The sequence below is a fragment of the Copidosoma floridanum genome, unplaced genomic scaffold (assembly GCF_036245765.1).
Source record: "Copidosoma floridanum isolate Cflo_tuat_1 unplaced genomic scaffold, Cflo_Japanese_pri ptg000006l, whole genome shotgun sequence".
NCBI lineage: Eukaryota > Metazoa > Arthropoda > Insecta > Hymenoptera > Encyrtidae > Copidosoma > Copidosoma floridanum.
Genome location: NW_028321883.1, coordinates 912,964 through 937,075, shown reverse-complemented (window position 1 = coordinate 937,075; position 24,112 = coordinate 912,964). Strand labels below are relative to the sequence as shown.

The 24,112-nt window shown below is 30.5% G+C and overlaps 1 protein-coding gene and 1 pseudogene across 5 annotated transcripts in view; both read right to left on the bottom strand.

The window, feature by feature from the left end:
- Atg9 (autophagy-related protein 9) overlaps positions 1 to 24,112 on the bottom strand; it is a 363,261-nt gene that overhangs the window by 201,705 nt on the left and 137,444 nt on the right. The window contains exon 3 of one of the 5 annotated variants that reach the window (XM_089598548.1): positions 16,478 to 16,483. The exons of the other annotated variants lie outside the window; for them this stretch is intronic. Coding sequence (XP_089454674.1) covers positions 16,478 to 16,483 — 6 coding nt within the window. The remainder of the gene's footprint in view (positions 1 to 16,477; positions 16,484 to 24,112) is intronic. 5 annotated transcript variants of the gene reach the window in all.
- On the bottom strand, positions 5,351 to 7,910 carry LOC149375490 (uncharacterized; annotated as a pseudogene).

Below are 24,112 nucleotides of genomic sequence, written 5' to 3'. Positions count from 1 at the left end.
AAAAACGCGGTATTTCGAAAGGGGAGCAAAATTGGCGAAAAATGACAATTTTTACGGGCCTCTTGAAGGAGAACTACATAATCGAGGTGCAATAGTAAAAAGGGATTGGACTATGCACAAACATAATCTTAATTATTTTCTTTTTCGACTGTATCTTAAAAAGAACAAGTAAGAAAACATTTTTTTATTCAGTATGGCATGTTTGTAAAATTAATACGAATGTTGACAAAATCTTTGAAGAATTTTGTTACAACATAACATCTTAAAGTTAAAAAAACAGTCGTATCTCAAAAGGGAAGCCAGATACGCCAAAAATAATCCTACGTATAGAAAATAATTATTGAGGAGCAAAAATATATGTTACACGGTTTCATTCAAACAATCGTAACAATTATAAAAATAAGTCATACCTCAAAGGCAAAGCTACATCCTACGTATCCTAGCTATCGATTAATTTACCCTCTAATTCTGTATCATGTATTATAAGAAGAATTGTCACGTAACCGAAATCTATATTTTTATTATTTATTTTAAGATTAGTAGAAATCAGTCATAAGCACGGGAAAATTTTAATATTAATTTATAAAAAATCATAGAAAACGAATTAAATGACAAATTACTACTTTACAATGGAAAATAACTATGTGTTAATAGTTTTCCTTAATCGCAATCAGATATCCAATGCACGAACAAAAAATTTTTAATGAAAAGAACTTTAGTCCCACGTAACTAGACAAAAGTACCTTTTTTGGGGGCACTACGGAAAAAACAATACAATTTTGTTTCGTTTTGCTGTTTGTTCTGCTTTACATGACCAACAATTCGTACATATATTAATACATATATTATAGCAAACCTAGAAGTACTTAAAATGCGTTTAACCTGCGTCACTTGTAACTAAAGTATATATTTTATGCTTTAATATGGGATTCTTGAAGACCTATTAAAAGTAGGTGCAATCTAATTTTCTCAGTTTCTGTTATACCGAGTTAAATAACATTTAAATTAGAAGTTTCACTTCTGCCAGGGATCCCGAGACTCACACCTAGTTTCTTGTTGTTATCATGTAGAAGTGTGTATGACGTGATATACGTACGTGTAATATTAAAATTTAATTTTATGGTAGAGTAATAACACCAGCGAAAATAATCCCCAATCAATCTTTTTGTGGAACCATGAAAATGTGCCATGTATAAAAAATGACATTCATTATATAATATATAAATTGAAAGTAGTCCATAAAAAAATATAACAACATAAAAAAAAGATAGCAATTACTTAGAATTTTGCCAGTAGAGTATAATAAAACTATTTAAAACATTATTAAAAAGTAGAACACTTTTTTAAAAAATTTTACATTACGTTACGTGTCACTTTGTTTTTCCACGTATGCACAAATTATAATATATTTATAAGAAATAAATATATATAAATATTTTAAATGTATAGGTGATTATACATATACACATGTATACATTTAGATAGGGCACTTCACTGTAGTGATGTAAAAAGCCAATCAGCCCTATGAACCACAAAGAGATAGAGTATCAAAAAAAGAGATATACTATCGAAAGTTTGATCTTTTAAGTTGTTTATAGTCATTGAAATAGCTGCAACTTACAAACATTGCTTTCGGTATGGAATAAATGATAATAACAGTGTATTCATAGTATTCATAGCAATTATGGTATAAAAACTATTTGTTCAGTTTTTTTACCAAATTTTATTTTTGCCTCAATATTAAATCTCAATATTAAATTTTAACAACTTCGTTATTTTTGACGTTGTACCATTACATAAACAATCCTATTTACTCAAATTTTTTATTAACATAACCACTGCTCTAATTTTTCAATTTAGTTCATAAGAAGGTAAGCCTTCCCCACTATTATTCAGTATTTGTATCTGAAAATTGGTAAAGATATTATCAAATTAGTAAACTCCCTTAAATGTCACTTTATCAATACTGTAATATGTCTATGTTTTAACTTTTATCTTATTTAAAACTTTATTATTGAAAAAATAATTAAGCATCTCCCTCTTGTTCTCTTTCAATGCCTTTTTTGCCCCCCACATCCCTCAGCCGTGCTTAGCGAACCGTCAATTTGTTCAACCGAGCGAACCGTCAAAAAGCAATTTCATCTGGATTATCTGTTGTTCGTACACGATCAATATTTACAGGTGTAGATAAATTAAACGATTGATAAAACGTATCTTACATTGAAAGAATTTGAGTTATGTGCAAAATAGCACAATTTTATTGATTGAAAACGAAATCTTCTGTAAATTAAGTTTCATATTTATTACAAATGTCTTTAAAAAATTTTCTAAAAGTAAGAAGCATGCGAAAAGTTATCTAAATTCATAAGGCACGTGATAGTAGTAGCTTCTTTAAATATATCGTCTGTTTGGGTGTTATATTTCATCAAAACCATTACTACAGCAACATCTTTATATGTGTTATGAACGATTCCATTATATATTTTCAAATCTTCTAATACTGTCATACCTTTAACTTTATTCAATATTCATTCCAAACAAAAACTTTCATTATCTTTGGAAAACAATGTTTAATCTTCCAATAGCAGTGTATATACGAGTAATGATTGATTTGGAAGGAGTTCCGAAATAAATCAAAGTCTTCTAGGAGGTTATCGCACAGGGCCCGCAGGGGGTGAAGCCGACTAGTATAAATATATTACTATATTATATAGTGATTTTGAAAGGACATTCCACACCACCACCTCCACCTAGCCTTAATCACTCCTCAGCTCCCCTCTAAATGAGGTAAAATTCTAACAGTTTCTACATTATTTTAATAGGTTGAATATTTTAAAAGCCCCTCTTCACCCCCTCCCCACTCACGACATGCTATCAGCCCCTTGCTCGATTTTTACATGCTCCCCTCAGCCCCTCCTACATTCCTCTTAGCACCCCGCATAATAAAGTAAAATTCTATCAGTTCTAAACTTATTTTAATTTTTGTTTAGCCTCCCCTCCAGTCCCTGCAAATTCTATAACCCAATAACAGTATAACCAAACACAACTTTTTTAGCCCCTTTCCACGCCCTCCAATTTTTTAACTTAATTACAGTATACCCCAATACAATTTTAAAGATCTTCTTCCTGCCACCCTTCAGCCGCATCTCTAAAGTAAAATTATATTGGTTTTTATGTTATTTATAGTTATATTACTTTTTGCATCTCCCCCTTCAGCTCTCTTTACAGTTTTAAAAAAGCTCTTAAGTCCCCTTACAATTTTTAATAAATTGTCTTAGAAACGCTCTAATATTTGTTCGAGCCCTTTTCAGCCATTGTTCACCACACTCTCAATGATTTATATATATGTATACATATTTTTTAGCACACTTCCATATTTCCACATTCATATCTGCAAAAGTGATTATTCTATTATAAGAATGTAATATTATGAGTAAATGTGCATGCATTGGTCCACGTTTTTGGAACTCTACTATGTGAACATGAGCTAATACATTACCAAGAATATTGTCACCCGTTATATCGTCTAAAATTGATTGTAAGTTTGTGTGGAGTAGCCAAATAGCTATATTTAGTATATAGTTTGACACTACTTTTTTTGGTAAGTTAGACAGAACCATTTTCAATTTTTTTTATTCAAAATTGCACGTAACTGTTATAAATAAATTTGGTCTAGTGCATTTCTTTATTATAGTCATAGCGTCTTGATAATGTTGTTGCATATAACGTGGTTCTCCAACATACGTTGATGGTAACGTATATATATATATATATGTACACATACACGTATGCAATTTTTTCTTTATTTTCAAAAAATTTTTTAATATACTTCAGGCGATATTTTTTACTGCATCTAATAAACCTTCATAACACTTAATTCCTAAGTTTTTTAAATTGTTTTCTAAATAGTTTAGCTGAATATTTTCAGTCATAAAATATGTATGTAAAAGAATATGTTGAGTTAATCTTCTGGCATAGAATAGAGGACTAAAATTCTTTATACTTAGTCTGTAGAATAATCTAGATAAAAAATATGGTGAGATTAGTTTTATCATTATTATGATAATAATAACAATAATAAAAATTCTCTTGATGGAAACATCGATTAACAAAAAGGGAGAGAGTTTATTTCAATGCATTTCTTTTGATGATTTTTTGTTACATCCTTAGGATAGACACACAGATTCAATTAAAGTTTTTTGGTAATCCTGAGTCCGAAACAATGATTGCTCCACTTTAGGCAGGTAATTATTTATTTTGGGTATGTTGTTTTTCACTTTTTTTTCAAAAAAACTATTTTATAATTAGGAATTTTTTTTACATCAGCAACTTGATTGGAAATGTTTATAGTTTTTAGCTATAGGGTTTTTGTTCATAATGAAAGTAAGGATTTCTATATGATTTTTAATGAGACTATTGTTTTTACTTGAATTCAATCGCTACTTGATACTCAGATACATCTGACATATATATAATTCACTATTCTTAGGTATTTTGCTCTTATCTTACTTAAGAGTATTAAAAAGAATGTAACAATTTCGTCTTTAAATTTTTATGTTATGATTAGATTTATTTTTTTGTTTTATCTTACAACTTATTAAATATGCAAAACTAAAAATTTTATTGTACTATTGGCTAAGTATTCTTGAAGTATTATCATAAAAAAGAAATTTTTTTAGTTTCTTGTCATATTGACTCAGAGGACTTCAACAAGTTTTGCCATAATAATAACAACTAAAGTGAAACTTTAATTTTTTTTATAATTGCATTTTGAAATATTACATAGTAAAAACACCAGAATCAATCTCACCAGAAAATAATATACTCAATTCTGAAGGACTAGAATAATTACCAAATAATATAAAGTTACTTGAATAGTCTAATGTAATTTTAATGTATGCCTGAAACATTGTCGAAAAACAATGAATTGCAGTGGCAAAAATTCTACTTTGTAATATAAGATAAAAATAACTATTACTGAATATTACATTTTCAAATTTATCATTTCCAAAAATGTAGTTTTTATAATATTTCCACTTATTGACAATGTGTCTTACGATAAATTATCTTACTCTCATGAGATAATAATCATAACCAAACAAAAAAATTGATAAATTTTTTAATAATTTATGTCCATCACTCAATTACTTTCTTAAGAAACTGACTTTTAAATTTTCTTATTTAATTGTAATTGTAGTTCAAAGTATCACTGCTTTTTCTCACGGTGCACCTGAACCAGCTACTAGTTCACCTAAAATGTGTCCAAAATCGGCTAACGCAGAAAGTTTATGTATCACCTGTAGATTAAAAATCTATGTAACTTGAAATCCTAGCTGATCGGATTCGTAAGTTATACCCATTTTTCAGTTTTGAATGCAGCCGACTCGCGAAAGGCAGAGACGATCACCTATATGAAGTATATAATCCAATTTTTAAGCTCTACTACATAAATATTTCTTAAAGTATGTTATATTTATTACTTTTTATAAATAAACAATGCTTTGAAAACTTTTTTTTTCAAAATTTGAAGGTGCTGTTCACAATTAATCACAGAATTGTGCCAACTTTGCGTTTTTTTTATCTGTGCAATGCTATCTTAACTATTCGAAGTTAAGCATAGTGACATCAATATAAATAGAAAAAAAAACACCTTCAGCGTGACCCAGGACCAACGACAAGGACGTAGTGGTTAAGTGGTCCCATGTTTTTCTTTTATTTTTTACTTTTTTTTAAATTTCTCATCATTTTTATCTTTTTTTTTTACTTTTTATTTTTTTATTATAATGGTTATCATTTAACGAAGAAATTCAAATACTTCTTTGCACTGACCAATTCCCTAGTCTATTATTATGATCTATGAATTGCAAACACTCTTCTATGTGTGAAAGAATGACATGTATTTTTAAAGTTTCAGAAAGCTTATCTATACTTTTGACAGCATTTTTTAACTCTTTAATATGAATATCAAGCGACGGTCCTACTTTACCAGAAGTAAAGCTACAGTTAACTACTTTATTCATCGCTTTATACGCTGCTATGTATGGCTGTACTTTATACAAGCCTACTTTCTTGTAAATTTCTTTATTGTTGAGCAAATCAGCATTTTTTAGTAACGTTCGGCATGCATTTCCTTCAAAGGCATCTCCATGATAATTCTTAGATACAAGGTTTAATTTTCTTGGCCACAACAATGCTTTTTCTTTAATTAGTAAGGGAACTAAACCTTTCCAACATAAGTGATTGACAAAGCCTTGAAGTACATGCAGTTCAGGAATAATACATTTTTCTAGTGCGTAGATTTCATCGCTTTCGCTGAAAAGAGGCAAATTTATTGTACTGTGACAATCTTTACTAAATTTTTATTTCGTCCTGCAAGACAGTACTTTTCAAAATCTGCTCGTAAATCTCCATAAGTTTTTGGTTTTGAATGATCTTCTTTTTCAGCTTGATTAGTGCTTGTAGTATTACTATTATCTGAATCGCCTCTTAAATCGTGTAGGGAAATGAAACAGTATGGACAAGGATACGCCGATGTAGCAGTTTGTTGTCCGTTTACAATCAACAATAGTTTGAAGTCTGAAACAAACTTGAAAGGGATGTTATTCAGATTAGTTAAATCAAATAAAGTTTTTATATTATCGTACGTCTCCTTTATGTCAGGGAAAACACACAAAATAATTAGAAAATCGGCACTAGTTAGTTTACTTTTCTTGCTTAATGTTCTACCTTCTGAATACAGTTTTCTCTTCTTCGGTTCATTGTTCTCTGAAACGTACTGGTAATTTGGATCATTATAAGTCTGTTGCTCAGTGATCTCTTCTTCATCAACGAGAGAATAGTTTTCAGGGAGAACAGTCAAGCTGATTTTAAAAAAGCCTTGACCACCATCAGCCATAACTTTTATCGTGATATTGCCTTCTACATCTCTTTTTATAATTACTTCTTAAAGTAGCTCTCCTGCATCGGCATAAACGACAGGTCTTAGTTCTTTCTTACCTGATTTTTCGCATTCAAATTCATACATACCTGTTTTGTGTACGTCTTTCAACAAATTCGATTTCTATTTCATGTGCTGACGATAATTTAAGGGAACAAACTTTCGTTCAACAGTACAACCTTATAAAATTTGTAAACTTTATCATTTTTCTTGATGAAACTCCCATCTTATTCTTTAAATTATCTAAAGATTCCTCATCAAATGAAATTGATTTGTTTGAATCTGAATTAACTGCTACTCTTTATTTTCGTCCGCCCGTAGAAAGATTTAAATCGATGTTTTTACGTGAGAGTTTTCCATTTATATCACTTTCAGAAGCCAATTTTTTTTAATAATAGTAAATAACAGCTGTTCTTGAGTTTTTTCAGGTAGTTTATCAACAATATTAAGAATATTATTTTTTAAATCTTTGCAAGCATGCTGCTTTCCTTTTCTAATTTCTTGTCAACACTTGCTGCAAAGCTTTATCGACTCAGTTGCTAATGTTGGAGATGGTGACTCAGATTTCTGAGATTCGTGGTATCCTACAGTGATATCAATTTCTTTACTTAAATCTTTGAAATTTCCTCTACCTCTTTTAATATTAATGTGCCCTTTGAATCTGGCAGTCAAACAAATGTAGCAGTCACATACATTTTTAGTTGAGCAAGTTTTTTTGGAAGTACTATATCATTGTATTTTGGCATATTTTGTAGATTTCGGTTGAAAATACCTTGTTCAACTTGCGAAAGAGTTACAGAACAGAATTTACATATGCTAACGGGGTACTTTTCATCGGTCAAGTTAAAATCACTTGATACATACTGTTGAATAAGTTGTTCAGTTTTTTTATTTATCAAGAATTTTTCTTGCATAACAGTTCCAAATATAATTTTCTTTCCACAAGGGCCGCATACTTTTTTTCTGTTGTCATCATGAGAACTTTAAGGTGAAATTTTGAATTTGATGATAGATAATATAAAATAATTCAGTATAATACAGTTGTTTGCAAACGTTAAAAAAATTTCTTAAAATTTTCAAAGTGTTAATAAAGCGAAAATTTTTTTTCAAAATGTCATTGTTCTATCATCGGTTGTGAACAACACCTTCAAATTTTGAAAAAAAATTTTTTAAAACATTGTTTATTTACAAAAACTAATAAATATAACATACTTTAAGAAATATTTATGTAGTAGAGCTTAGAAATAAGATTATATACTTCATATAAGTGATCGTCTCCGCATTTCGCGAGTCAACTGCATTCAAAACTGAAAAATGGGCATAACTTACTAATCCGATCAGCTAGGATTTCAAGTTACATAGATTTTTAATCTACAGGCGATACAGAAACTTTCTGCGTTAGCCAAATTTGGACACATTTTAGGTCAACTAGTAGATGGTTCAGGCGCATTTTTTTATTTTGATCTGTTGATTGGCTTAGTATTCTATTAAAATTATTGTAAGTATTAGAATTTTGATACTTTAATGTGCCATGATAACTTGAATCAAGGTTTCTTGTGAATAGTAAAGTCAATTTCACAGTATTTAAAATTTCCAAATGTAAGAATATTTTTTTTTTATTATTCAGAAATACTTTTACGTTAGTTTTTAAAATTTCAACAAAACTTTTTATTTTGACATTTTGTATTCTTTTAACTTCAAAAGGCAAAGTTAAAAAATGAAGTATTTAACTGATATATTGAAAATTGGGGGGTTAGCGCACAGAGCGCGTAGGTGGGTGAGGCCTCACTAGCGTGTATATATATATAACGCTGATTTTGGAAAGTCATTCCACACAACCCCCCGTCGCCCTCTCCACTTCTTCAGACCTCCCTAAGCCAACCCTCTATAAAAGGTAAAGTTCTACTAATTAATTGTGTTGGTCGATACTCAATAAAGATTCACGTTTATAGCGATTAAAACACATCAGGTGTCCAATCTTCACTCTTTATTAAAACTCAAGTTTTTACGTAACGGCTGTTTCGGTATACAGTACCTTCTTCAGATGACTGCCAAATTTCAACTCAATTTTGATGGCCATCTGAAAACGGCACTGAGTATGGAAACAGCTGTTATGGTAATACGTAAGTTTTAATAGAGAGTAAAGATTATAAACATAGTATGTTTTGGTTGTTATAAGATTCAATTCGAATTTAAGGTAAATGTCCTGATTGTGAGACAGGATTAAGCGAACTTATAAGTGAAATAAGCTATTCGAAGCTGAAAAATACATATAACCAGAAAATTTTTCGTATTATAATGTAAAACTATGTGTTCTAGCAATAAAAAATTTATTTTAGTGTATAAATATAATCGCAATAATAATTTAATTTGAAATAATGAAGAAAAATATGAGGTCCCAATTAATGGCACATCAAAAAACAGCATGGCCCAGTTGTCCCACTCAGTCAGTCCCGGTTTATGGGACATACAAGAACTGTTAGATTGAACCTACCGCGATAAAAAAAAAAATTTGGTAGCTCGTGAAAATTAATAAGTATAATAATATAAAAAAGTTCACCCCACAAAATCACAATTTTGTAAAATAACAAAATAAGCTCAAATGAAGATAAAAATAGAGATTTAAAAAAATTGTCGGAAATAATAATAATTGCTATTTATATTTCAACTTAATGTATTCATTAATTTACATTCTAATTTAAATAAATAAATAGTATTATGCAAGACAATAAACTTCAAATTTTGACAAACAACAAAATATTAAGAGAACAAAATCTATTAATCTTATTATATCTACTTTTTTTGTTTAATTTGTTTTTAAATATCTTTAATTTGTTCTTGTAACTTTTTCTAAGCCTCTTCTATTTTCTTTTTTTCCTCTTGTAATTGTTTTTTTTTTTAATTTTTTCTCTTCCTTTTTTTGTTGCTCTTCCTCTTTTTTCAATTGCTGCTTATTTACACCTTTAGAGGCTATTTTTCTGTCAGTCTTTTTTCCCTTTTTTTCTTTCATTTTTTAGCTAAAATCAGTAAATTTTGTTAATTAAGTAGGTAATTACAAAATAAAGAGTTCTAGGACAGCTCACTTTTGAGGTTATGTGTACGATTTATTAGTGTGTGTCAATAATTAACTTACTATGAAGCTGGATATCAATTACAATAACTTCATAATTGATTAAAACACACTGTATTCACTTTTACATAACAGAATACAAGATTTGCAAGTAAAAACAACAACTTTGCTGTGTCTCATTTATCGGGCCAAAGGCATAAATATGAAGTGTACGTAAATACGGTACATGCATTATGCTGTACCATTAACTGGGACCTTCAAATTTTAGATGTACGTATATTAAGACATGGTTATAAATAAAAAATCTGCGTTAAAAATACTAATCTTTGTTTTTAAATATATTTAGGAATACCCAAGTTCATGAAAAAAAAACATATCTTGACAAAGAATTCAATTTAATTAAGAAAAAACTCAGTAAAGTGAAAGTCAAAATAGGCGCAGATTCGTATGTCCCATAGTACTGCAATGGCAGAGTTGCAATAAACATTTTTTTCGTAATATTCTGTACGTACTATGGCCTTCAAAAAAATATATATGATAAATGTTTCTACGTATAAGTTAACAAAATTTATTTACATTTCTATACATTCTCCATTATTCAAATATTAATTAATTTCAAAACATCCCATTAATTGGGACGTTGTCTTACAATCGGAACATTTACCTTACCTTATTTTTATATATAAGTTTATTTTATTGATCTTCTGGGGCAAATGCAAAAAATTAGTTTAAGCAACGTTTCGTTGACTGGTGTGTTGACCTCTTCAGGCTTTATTAACAATAACAAATTATTACAATAACTAATATAAACAACAGATACATATAATGTAGAACTGACAAATAAATTATCTTAATCTAAACCGTGAAAGACAGTTTATTTAACGTATCGAGCAAATGGCTCACACGCAAGTCAAACTGGCAAAGGACCCAACACCACAATGTACCCCGCTTTTATAACACACACACACACACACACACACACACACACACACACACACACACACACACACAAACATATACAGGTTTCGCAGTGCGATGACCCGAGCTCTCAGTTCACATATCACATTATCAGTATACAATTCTAAGAACGTACATGGTCTTTAAAAACGGACAGAATTAAAGAAACTTCGATAAGTGCGACTTAAATTATAAACATCTTCTTTCTTATTTATATTATGAATGTTGTAGGTAATGTGTAACATTTCAGAGATAAAACGTTTACCATAATTTGGCTCTTTGTCTAATATTTTTATATTGTCCCACTCAAAATTATGGTTATTAGAAATTTTGTGTGAAGTAACTACCGATTCCGGTTTGTAGTTGTTTTGGTGTTCTCGTTTTCTCTCTTTTAAAGCTCTCTTCGTTTCAGTTGTATATTTTGCTGAACAGTCACTGCATAAGATTTCATATAAGACATTAGTATTATCCAAAGTATCAGTAGTATCTTTTCCCAACTGTACAATATGATATTATATTGTACTCAATACTGTACCATATGATATCAACTGTACAATATGATAACTGTACGATATGTACAATATGATAGCGGGGTACATTGCGGTGTTGGGGCCTTTGCCAGTTTGACTTGCGTATGAGCCATTTTCTCAATACGTTCAATATATTAATTTGTTATTGTTAATAAAGCCTGAAGAGGTCGACACACCAGTGGACTAAACGTTGCTTAAACTAATTGTTTTCATTTGCCCCAGAAGATCAATGAAATAAACTTATATATATAATATGGAGGGCGAGAAAGACTCAACTATTACCTTATTTTTTTTTAATTGAATTTATTTTGAGCCTCCATAAACCCTACAACACCCCCCGTTTAATGTTAAAGAGTCCCTTTAGCCACCATGTAATTAAGATAAAATTCTATTGGCCGTAACATTATTTCTATGGGGTTAATATTTGGTTAAGCCCTCTATTTTAGAAATTTTTCGGAACTTTCTTTAAATTGAAAAATTGAATTGATTTGTAACTAAACACTGATTTTTTTCCATATTCTGAAATTTATAATTAAACTTATTTTAATTGTTTTCACTAATTTTTGTCTTAAGTATCCTTAGACTTCAAAACCAAGCAAAAAATTTTCTCAATTAGCATGGCAGCGTCATGTTACATGATTTTTCAAAAATGTTATAAATTTTAGAAAATTGTTCCACTTAACCTAAAACAAAAACAGCATTAAATTTATGATTAAATGTACTACAAGGTATTTTGTCAACTGATTCTAATATTTCAAAAGATTCTGCTACATTATTGCACTATTAATTTAGTTACTTTTTTTAGAGAATAAAATAACGGGCCTCATAATTTAGGACTAAAAATTAAACAGTAATGTTAAATCACACAATTCTTATTTTGAAACAGAGTATCAAATTTAGAGTAAAATCTGTTGCTTCTCACCTCAAAACCTATATAAAGGATATTAATTTATTAATAACATCATCTGAGCAATGCTTTATTATTTGTTCTTACCCTTTTCAGACATTTTCCATCACTCCCTTAATAATTATTGCATCTTTATAATTTCTTATAACATCTCCATACCACCTTCAAGGTAGTGCTATACACACTGATTTTTTGTTCTCTTAAATTCTCAAAGCGTTTTATAATTGCATTATAGAATAAATTTACAGAAAATCATGACACGATATTTTCATACCAAATCAAAAAACAAGGAATAATCTTATAGAATATTCCAATGTGGATCTCGCTGGTAGCCATATTTAAGAAAATATATAAAAGAAGGAGAAATCGTCTGTTTTTCTTTATGAAAATATGTTAAATATTTTAATAAACAATACCATATTGTCCTTATCCTAGATAATGCGCAAAGTTTAAAAAAAAGTTATGTGCTATAACTCCATATTATTTAAAGACTTAATGTACGTATTCTTTATACAACATATGTATTAATGTTTGAATTTAATGTTTGAATGCTGCAAATTTAATTTTTTGAAATAAATTAGTCATTTTCGAGTAATTTTTTTCAATTGAAGATATTGTTTAAAATAAAACAGGAAACACCAAATTAATATTCACGTGTAATACCGTATAATTTTGTTTTTTTAAAAAGGTAAGCAGTATACAAAAATTATTAAAATTCACCCGACTGTGTCCTTAAACAACATTTAAATAATGATAACATTTATTTTATAAATTTATTTATTCTTCAAACGAACCGAGCAGTAAGAGAACGCACAATTTTATAATTTTGAAAATTTATAAGAACCGAATATTTTTCTGTACTTTAAATTAGTTAACTTTAAAAATCTTCTTCCCAACAATATTTTTAACTTAAAATTATTATTTTGTTCTATTCAAGGATAATTTACATTTTTATTGTTATATCTTGATAACGCGACTTATAAGTATCCATACTAAAACAGTAGCTTCTTCAAATATAACCCATTATCATTAAAACTTTGGCGTTGAGATTTATTTACAGTCATGGAAAACGCTTGGACTTAAAAAAGTTGTTTTGTGTAAATGAAAGGTAATAATAATGATTTAAAACATGTTTTGTTGATTACAGAAATATTAATATGACGTTTCAAAATACTAAACAACAATCAAAGGTATGGTGATTCAATATTTTTTTGTACAATCATGCTTCTTTTACTATTTTTTTAAGCTGGAAAAATCTGTCTAAAACTTTTCCTTAAAAAAATTAGTTTATCCTCAAAATAGATATTTGAATCACGTAAAATTATGTAATGTTCCTTTAACTATTTATAAGGCATTTTTGGGATCATAGAAGCTATGTTTCATATGATCAAAAGTACTTATTTTCGTTTTTTTCAGATTCAATATCTCAGAACAAACTTTTATACTACTCAGGTCTAATAGTAAATTAAATGTAATACAACTGGTCATTTTTTTAAAAGTATTATTTGTGCCATAGCAGTCCATGTCATTGATAACATTTTTTTCAAGAGACATGAAATCATAAATGAACGTTTTATACAAAGATATCTTCCCTTAACCTCATGGGCCATTTATGCAAAAAAATTTGATTTTTTTTAATCATAAATAATTTAAAAAATCGTGATTTGATTTTTATTTAAATTTCTAAACATTAATTTAAACATTTGAGTACAAAAAATATTATTATTTACGGTACTGTTTTGTTTTACAAAAAATTTTGTTTGTATACATAAGCTTAAATTTTCACATAATTTGTCTTAAAATTGAAAAATTGTATTTATATGTCAAAGTGCAAGATTTTTGTATTTGTTTAACTTTAAAAGGTAAACTGGGAAAGTGAAGTATTTAATTGACATTTCAAAAACTGAGAGGTTAGCGCGTGAAGCACGCAAGGGGCCTATTATATATATTTATATATATTCTATAGTAATTTCAGAGGGTCATTTCATATCAGCCCTTCACTATTTCCCCTCCAGCTCCCCTCGGTCTTCGTCTAATAAGGTGAAATTCTATTGGTTTTTACCTTATATTTATTGAGTTGAATTGTTGTCATGCCTAATTTCATCGACCCTCCTGAAACCCCACCATTAAATTTTGAAGAGCCCCCTTTAGCATCCCCCACCCTTATTAGCCCCCTTCTAAATAAGGTAAAATGCTATGAGTTTGTACATTATTTTGATTGCATTGAATTTTTTTTAAGCCCCCACTCCACCATCCTCTACCACCCCTCATCCATCACTCCCTGTTAGATTACCCTATAACCAGACAACTTACTAAGCTTGTTTTACTATTTTAGACAATTTTCTTGAGCAATCCTTCAGCTGTATCTCTAGAAGAGGTAAAATTATATGGGTTTTCATGTCGTTTTTAGTTAAACTACTTTCTGCATCCACTTCTTTCAGCTTTCCTTACACTTTTAGAGAAACCTACCTTAGCTTCCTCACAATTACTAAGCAAATTGTCTGGTCAACGCCTCAATATTTGTTCTAGCCATCTTTAGACATTTTTCGCCACTCCCGTAGAAATTATTTTATCTACATAATTTGTTAACGCATTTTCACACCACCTTCGGAGTAGTACTATGGAGCGAAAGTTTTTGATGTGAAACATCTTGTGGCGGGCAGTGAACAGCCGCATGGGGGTAAATATGCAATAAAAAGTCTGGTCCACTCCTCCGTTGCTATTCACCCCACCACTGAGCACTCCTTTCTCTCTCTCTCTAAAAACATGCGGTAAAACGTGTATACATGTATACATATTTGAGGCGTTTCACGCGAAACGTCCCAGGCCCGCTGCACGAGCGCTAAATAGCACTGTTTTCCGCTCATTTTCTCGGCCTTATTCCTATTCTGGAAAAATGTTGCAAATAGCATTGTCAATGTATTTTTCAGTCAAATTTCCGATGGTGTGGTTGATTCTAAAAAATTTCATTTTCACTGGAAAAAAACATCAAATATGCTATATCTCGAAAAAGGCATTTAAAATTTTTTTTTTGATAGGCTAGATGGACAGCTGAGGTTTTTTTACATTCAAAACGTCTTTCTGCACAGTGTGCTCTCACTAAAAAATTCTAGTGAAACAATATCAAAGAGTAGACGTTTGGCCGTCGAAACGCACGCCAAAAGCCAGTGCCGCGCCGCGCTCTGCTTAAGTTAACTAATATTATTAGTTTTGTAACATTTAATTATTCATTTAACAATGAAGTATGCTTATACGTTACAACTTACTAGGGTATTGTATAATTAAAATAGAATCTTTAATATTTTATATGATTTTCAGGTAGAATTTAAGAAACCGTCTGAACATAAAGCGTATTTTAGTTCTAAATTTATTATAATTGCCTTGCATATTTCAATTTATTCAACTTGCTGTAGATGGAATATTTGCCAAAAACTGCCTCTTAAAAACCACCACGACGATATTAAAGCAGTAGTGTGCAGTAACTTTATTGAAAAATGTTTCTTAGGTGCACAATGTCTAGATTGTCCCAATATGTCAACGTTATGTCCACATCTTTTTGAATGTTTTGAAAAACATAACATTTTTGAAATAAAATATGAATCGTGGTTTTAAACAGACAAATATACTATTGCTACACAAATTTTAAATTCTCATAATTTTGTTAACTTACTAGGAGAAAAATTATTAAAACTCAAAGCTCATGATTATTTTGCTACGAAACAATCACTTTTTATTAATCAACTGAAAAAAGATCAAAAGTCGAGAATTCATTGTAAATTGTGATTTTTCGGAAAAATATGCGTTTGTTACATAGAATTTAACCCAATTTTTTCATTGGAACAATAACCAAGCTTCTATTTCTACAGTTGTAATTTATTATAAAGAAAAGTACGAGCTCAAACACATAAGTATTGCTGTTATTTCCGATAACCTAAATCATGATACAATTGCTGTATATGAGTATCAAAAAGTTATAATAAATTAATTGAAATCCAAGTTTGTAGTAAAGAAAATTTTTCACATAATTGATAGGCCCAGTCAACATTTCAAAAATAAGAGCAATTTTAGAAACATACTTTTCCCTAAAAAAGATTTTAAAATTGATTGTGAATGGCATTTTTTTGCTACTGCTCAAGTAAAGGGAGCATGTGACGGTATTGAAGCCAACTTGAAGAGAGGTGCTAGACGTGCAAGTCTTCAAGTTTCCTCTAATAAGCAAATTTAACAGCAGAAAACTTGTACGAGTGGACAAAGAATTATTGCAAGGAAACAAAAGTTTTTCATTTGAGTGAAGAGTCGTATGAATAACGTAAAATTAAACTCAAATCTCGATTTAATAAAGCAAAATTAATACAAGGTACTTTGCAATTACATGCTGTCATTCCAATCGATGATAAAACATTGAAATTAAAAAAAACATCTATGAGCTGTGAGTATCAATTTTTTCCAAAACAAAATAATAAAAATAAAAAGCCTACATCTCGAACTTTATTTAAAACTAAAAAAAAAATAAAATATTTGTTTAGAAAGTATTTCTAAATCTTAAGCGGAGCGCGGTGCGGCGCGGCGGCGTCGGCCTTTGGCGCGCGTTCAGACGGCCGAACGTCTACACTTTGGTATTGTTTTACTCGAATTTTTCAATGAGAGCACACTGTGCAAAAAGTCGTTTTCAATGTAAAAAAATCTCAGATTTCTATCGAACCTATCAAAAAAAATATTAAAAATGCTTTTTTCGAGATATAGCATGTTTAATGTTTTTTTAGTGAAAATGGAATTTTTTCGGAAAACTAACCATACCATCAATAAGCACTTTTTTTTGTTTTGACAAGCGCAAAATGTTGAGAAAAAAATTGAAAGATGCATTTTAGCAGTACCTGTAAGAGTGAGATAGAAAGAGCTTTTCATCCTGTCACGTTCTCTCTCTCTCTCTCTATGGCTACTATGGACCTTTGGTCCTTAGCCTAATAAATCCACTCTACTCTACTCTCTCTCTCTCTCTCTCTCTATCATTACGATCTCTATCATTGCATTCAGGCAGGTATACCTATAGACCCTCTTCATTGCTTTTGTCAATATTTTGCACTTGTCAAAAACGATGAATTCATTTCAAAATTAGTATTATTTCTTCATTATTTCTTGTATCATTCAATATGCTCATGAATGAAAAAAATTTTAACATAATTTTTCATTTGTTTTTTCTTAACCTATAATATTAACTGATAAAAACGCATATTCGTAAATAAACTGTCTTTTCAATGTGAAATTAAAATTATTTAGGGTAAAAAAAGTAAATACTTTTTCATCATAGACAATTAAATATTATCGATATCAATCACGAATTCCTTGATATTTCACATCTATCGGGGGTCCCGAGACCCACTCTTGGTTTTTTTTTATTATTATTTCTCAATAAAACTATCAATTGTATCATTTTATTTTAACATAACAATTGTTCTATTTTTTTAATAAAGTTTATGCAAAGATATGCATTTACAAATATTGTTTAGAAATTCAACTAGAAATTCATATAAATATCACTATCAGATTGATTATCACCTTTGTAAGCAGCGTGATCTATGCTGTAATTTGTTCTTATTTCTCGTTAACATGAATAAAAATTTTAGCATTCAAAAAGAAAGTATATTTGTTATAAGAAGTAAGTATAACGTTATTATTAAGAAATTAATTTTGGCTTTTATGACTGGTGAACGGTATAAAATTGTGGATGAGTTATTTCATGCTATTAATAATGAAGAATAGAGAAAAACATTAAATAATCACCCAGAAAAATACAGACCATGTTTAAGATTTAACTTTATTTTGAAAAACTAATATGATCGAAGATTTTCGTGGATATCGTGCAGAATTAAAGAGTGTACAGAGACGATGGAACATTATCTTATACATCTTCTTCTTTTAACCTTAATTGTTACAGTTAATGACTTTGTAATTTATTTTTCACCACCACAGAAACCTATGATTAGCTTATCATTAAAAGATACTAAAACTTGCACAGAAAGTGATATTGTGACTCATACCCCTAAAAAATATAAGCTTCAGCCTAGCTAGGGTACCTTATTGCTTTATTGGACAGCTTTAATAAATATACATACAGTAAACTGTGGAAAAATATAGAAGTTTCATTTTACTGATAATAAGGGTTATTTTTCATGTCTAACATAGTTTTCACAATTTATTACTTATTTTTTATTTTAATGCTACTGTTTCTTGTAAATGCGTGTAGGAATGAATTTGCAGGCACGAAAAAATTCGTAGAGAATGAGCTGTATACATTTTTAAGAAGTAGATCAGAAAGCATACTTGTTCTTGGCAAGTATGAACATTCCCAACTTTTAGATTTCTCAAGACTAAAAAGTTTAATCATTAATCACTACATGTTCAAAAATCCCATGCATCATATGTAAACTTTCAGTTTATAAATAGATTTTTAATGTTACATATTACTAGAAAATGTTATTAGATTGTATTATAAAAATTGCTGATCAAATTGTAAGACTTTTTTCTACCATTGACAAAGAGCTCCTTTATTAGCCATGTGTAGCAAGTACTGTATATGACCAAAAAAGCAATTAAGGTAGGTGTTTATATTGGTATTATAAGAATCTGCGTTAACAGTACTGTGATGCTGGGTTATTAAAGCGTGATAAACAGAGTGTGCAGTCGACTAGGAGTATTGAACTTGAATGTAAGGATCTTTCTACATTACTTTGCATAAAATCTTGTTTAATTGAATGTTTTATTTAATTTTTGTTCAGTTAAAACCAGCAATAGAAACAATTATATTATCATTTACTGAAATTTTTAAAGTAACGTTTTCAGTTTTCTTTAATTTAGAGTGTTTGATAGACCCAGATTGAAGAAAGTACAACACTATTGATGTTCGAAACAAGTGGAAAAATCATTCCCTCATACATACAAAACGCTCGTTGAAGAGGAAGGAGTAGTCGCAAAACTCATTAAATTTTTGAAAACTTTAAAATAAAAGAAACAGTTGCCTCTACGAACACTTATAAGAATTTAGTAAAAAAAGATACTGCTTCAGTTTTATTTACAATATTTATGTGATTGGAATTGTCTAAAAAAAATTTTTTTTATCCAAGGTTAGCATAATAATCTTTTAGTATTACTTGCTTGTCTGCTCTCATTAACATTTCAGAAGCCTGTTGGAAAATATATCTTTGCAAAATCGTTCATCCTTGTAGTTAAGGTGATTTTTTTGACTTCATTCACTATATTTTTATCCATTATTATTTTTGTATCATAAAAAAGGTTTTAAAACGGTTGTAACAAAAACACATTTTTATACACTAATTATACTTTCAGAACAAGGAAAGCATCGACTTAAAGTGATCAAAAATTGGAAGCAAACGAAAAGAGCTTGATGCAGACAGTGTAGTATACGTTGCTTTGTGTAGAACTTAATATTGATAAGGTGAAGGTAGTTTTAAATGGCAACTTGTATTTGTACTCAGACCTATTAAAGGCTGTCAACATTCGTTTTAAATGCCAAGAATCTCTTCAATCATAGTCCATACTATCTGACTACGTATGGGACTTTTTGAAATTATCAGTATATAACATACCACACAATAATTCGCCTGTTTTCTTAAGTGAAACTCTACAAGTTATTACCAGAGTAATTCAGTATTTAAAGCAACTATAATCAGTTTGGTTTTTGTACTGATTGAAAATTGAAATTTGAAATTTTAGCAGTACTAAATGATATTTTCAATTTAATTCTAAATTTGTGTTGTGATTCAAAATTATCGAGAAACATAGTTGACACAATAAATTTTTTTGAAAGTTTCATTCGAAACATTTTATTTGCCATCTTTAAAACCTAATTTTATGCATGTTCTCAAAGACTCTCATATTTCACAATAGATTTTAAATAATATTAATTCTAAATTAATAGACTATTTGACACAATTGAAACAGAACATGCATGATATAAATTAGTAAAAAATATGGCTATTATTATTCTGCGATTTATTAATTTAATTGTTATTTCAATTACAAAAATATTTATGATAAGCCAGTTACAATATTTAAACCTATTTATGTAAGTTAGGTCCTTTTACAAAATTCTTCACAATCATTTTTTAGTAAACCAGGAGTATTACAAAAAAAATTTGAGTACATAGAAAAATTGGGTGGAGATGTAATGCAAGGAAAACTATGTCAAGAAACGTATCAAAATTTGTTTGCAAATGAAATACTTCACTGTTTTTTTTAAGCTATGATGACTAAGAATGCGGAAATCAGCACGGTAGCAAAGCTAGAAAAAATCAATTCGGAGCAGTATACGAGGTGTGTTCAAAAAGTAACGAGAATTTTTAAATTTCGCGGGGTTGGAGAGTCCGCTTGTCTAACATTTTTTTTATTATGTTGGTACACATGCTCCTGAAGTACAATAAAATTTATAGCAACATTCATTGCTTACTTTTAAGTAGCAGCCGCTAACGTTAGACGTGTTTTTCGAGCTCGGCGATTTTCGTTTGTGAAATAAAATGGATCAAAGAATTTGTATTCAATTTTGCGTAAAAAATGAAATAAAGTGTAGTGAAGTTTGTAAAATGTTAACAAAGGCATATGGTAAGTCTGCTATGAGTAAAGCAAGGAGTTACGAGTGGTATAAGCGTTTCCAAGATGGCCGCGAAAACGTTGAAGATGACGAACGACCCGGACGCCCAAGCACATCAACAACCGATGAAAACGTGAAAAAAGTGGCATAGTGCATCATGAATTCTTGCCACAAGGTCAAACAATCAATAAGGAGTACTACCTACAAGTTCAACGCCGTTTGCGTGAAACAATCCAAAAAAAACACCCGGATTTGTGGCAAAACAATTCATGGCTTTTGCACCACGATAATGCATCTGCCGACACTTCATTGCTTGTTCGTGAATTTTTGGCCAAAAACAAAACTGTAACGATACCTCAGCCTCCATATTCACCAGATATGGCTCCATGTGACTTTTTTCTATTTGCAAAAATAAAAAGAACACTAAAAGACCGTCGTTTTACAAGCATAGATGACATTAAAAGCAAATCGCCGAAAGAGCTAAAAGCTATTACAAAGATCAAGTTGTATCAAGTATTCGTTTAATGTAATATTTAGATTTCCTAGAGTTGTAATAGCTGTAACTTTGTCATCAATTATCTAAAATTATCAGTTATCAATTCTGTAACTTTCTCTTTATAGTCACACATACTTTGATTTCAGAACTTATATTATCTTATCTTATCTGTTCATTGTACTGTGACTCTTAACGTTCAATCCAGTACAAACGTTAACCAACATAATGTAAATAATTTTGATAATGACAATGACTACTTGTGCGTATTTGTATATAGTTAAATTTAGATATTTTCTCCACTTATATTCCGTCAAACATTTATTTCCTTGTTTTCTTTTTTACATTATGCATTAAAAAAATTTATTAAAAATTTTTTACGCGACGATCGATCGATTTGTTTTGTTCAATATTATTTTCCTGTGAATGCTACTACGACAACAAAAAGGCAAATTCAAGCGATAACTCAATAAGTCGTCACTTCTGTTCTGGCAGCAACAACGAAACGTTTTCTCTAGTCATAACCACAAAAACACTAATTCGATTTTCTCTTTTCTCGGTTACGATTTTCAGTGCTGTATCGTGATCGTGTATGTGCCAAATTTTAAGTTGTGATTCTACCGAACACAAAATTCCCATTTGCAGTGAACGGTGAAAAGACAGCCATTCTGTTAGTCCGAGTCCTCAGCATATCAGCTACCAGTTAACAAAGGCTGCATCTCGTCCTTCATAGACAAAATCTCCTCCTCTACGGACAACGTTTCGTTTCTATATAAAAAAAATATTGAACCGTCAACCTGGATTTTCATCGCCTGTCATGCTTTCAACCACCGATTAGTGACCAACGTACAAACTTACAAATTCTTTCCTTCTTTTTCCTCTTTGATTTAATATTTTTCGCTAAAGTAATCACGTCATTATAAACCTATATTTTTGGGCAAGTCATCGGTGGCTACCGAGTACTATAATAATTATATATTTGGTATACAGATATATTTTTGACACATTATTTAATGTGTGTTCCCGGTGCCACAGACTACGAGTCAAGAAGAGAGAGAAGGAGCGAAGGCAATGAGAGAAGTTGGACATGTATGAGGTATGGTTGAGTGAGTGTATGTTTAAGATAGAAAAGAGAGATGGGTAAGCTCGCAAGGCGTCGAAAACAAACCGAGGGCCAGTTCGTCACGTCGAGGACTTGGTTTTTGAAACCTCTAACGATTTACCGGTTTTTAGGAGCGTTGGAGGATGTGAGATGCAAAGGGAGGGGCGCGCGCACCTATGCAGACTTGCTGCATAGTATAGTCAGTATGGTACGAGACATCAGAGAGAGTAGAGCGTAGTGATCAGAGTCAAGAATTGCAGGGAACGTGACAGGTGATACAAGAGTGAACAGCAAAGAGAGAGAGAGATAGAGGAGGAGGGTATCCAGCTAGACGAGAGGACAGCTGCCGCGAAGGGAATCATCTGAAGTTAATCGTGTGACCGAGCCATTGCCAAGACTAGGACGAACTTTAGGTAGTGCAGCGTGATCATGAGGATATTATAAAGGTACTGGGCATAGTATACTAGAGTCAGGTACGGGGATAGAGGTACCCGGGTAATCCGAGCGAACAAGTGCGTGAGTACATGCGGAAATAAGGTGAATGTTAGAAACGCGTGAGTGTTAGCGAGATTTTTCATGTTAGTGACGAGCGCGAGGACGATGACCGTTACGAGGTGTGCATGACATGGTGCGTCTGAGTATGTGCGTTGTGTATGTAAGGAAGGTGCGGGCTTCCGACAGCCGAGCAAAGGAGAAGCTCGATGGCGAGGACCACCAGAACACATATATTGAGTGGCATCTGACCTTGAAGGCGCCGTGTTTAAATGCTCATATTTATAAAGAAGAGAGAGAGAAAAAGTGTGTAATATTCCAGAGTGTGTAGAGGACAAGTAAATCGCGCGAGCGTATTGTAAAATTCATGAAAGTGATTGTGTTTATTCGTAATTAGTACCCCCTTTCCCCTTCGTTAGTGACGTACGAGAGAAATTTTGGGACAGGATCTGGGCGGCTGTTTGTCGGCTGAAAAATCCTCGTCACAATTGATTTGATTCCTCTCATTTTAATTCAATTGTGGTTATTATTATTAATATTTAAAAATAAGGATAATTGTATTTTTTTCATATGTCACAAGAACAGATTTTGTAATTTGATTTTCAAAATTTTAAAAAGTTCATCTTTTAAATTTAGGAAAAATTACTTGGTCCCCCAACGTACCAAGCAGCCAAAAACGCCTGCCCAATGCACAAATAATGTAATAAATAGACACATCTTAACTAGCAAAGAGTCAACATCAATTGCGCTATGGGCAAAACTACGATTCCTGTGGAGACCAAAACTAAGTGTAGTTTTTGGTGATAAACTTATCCAGGTTTATGGGAAAAAAAATTAAAAAAAATTCCATCTTAATGCGTTTTCAAGATATCGAACTTGCAAGTATGAAACAAGCGATTTACGTATAAATGCAATATAAGGGTGATTGCTTGCTAATTTAATATAAATGCTTCTATTCAAAATATTGCGTCTCGCAAGTCAAAAATTAAGTTTTGTACATTTTTAATATTCGTAAAAAA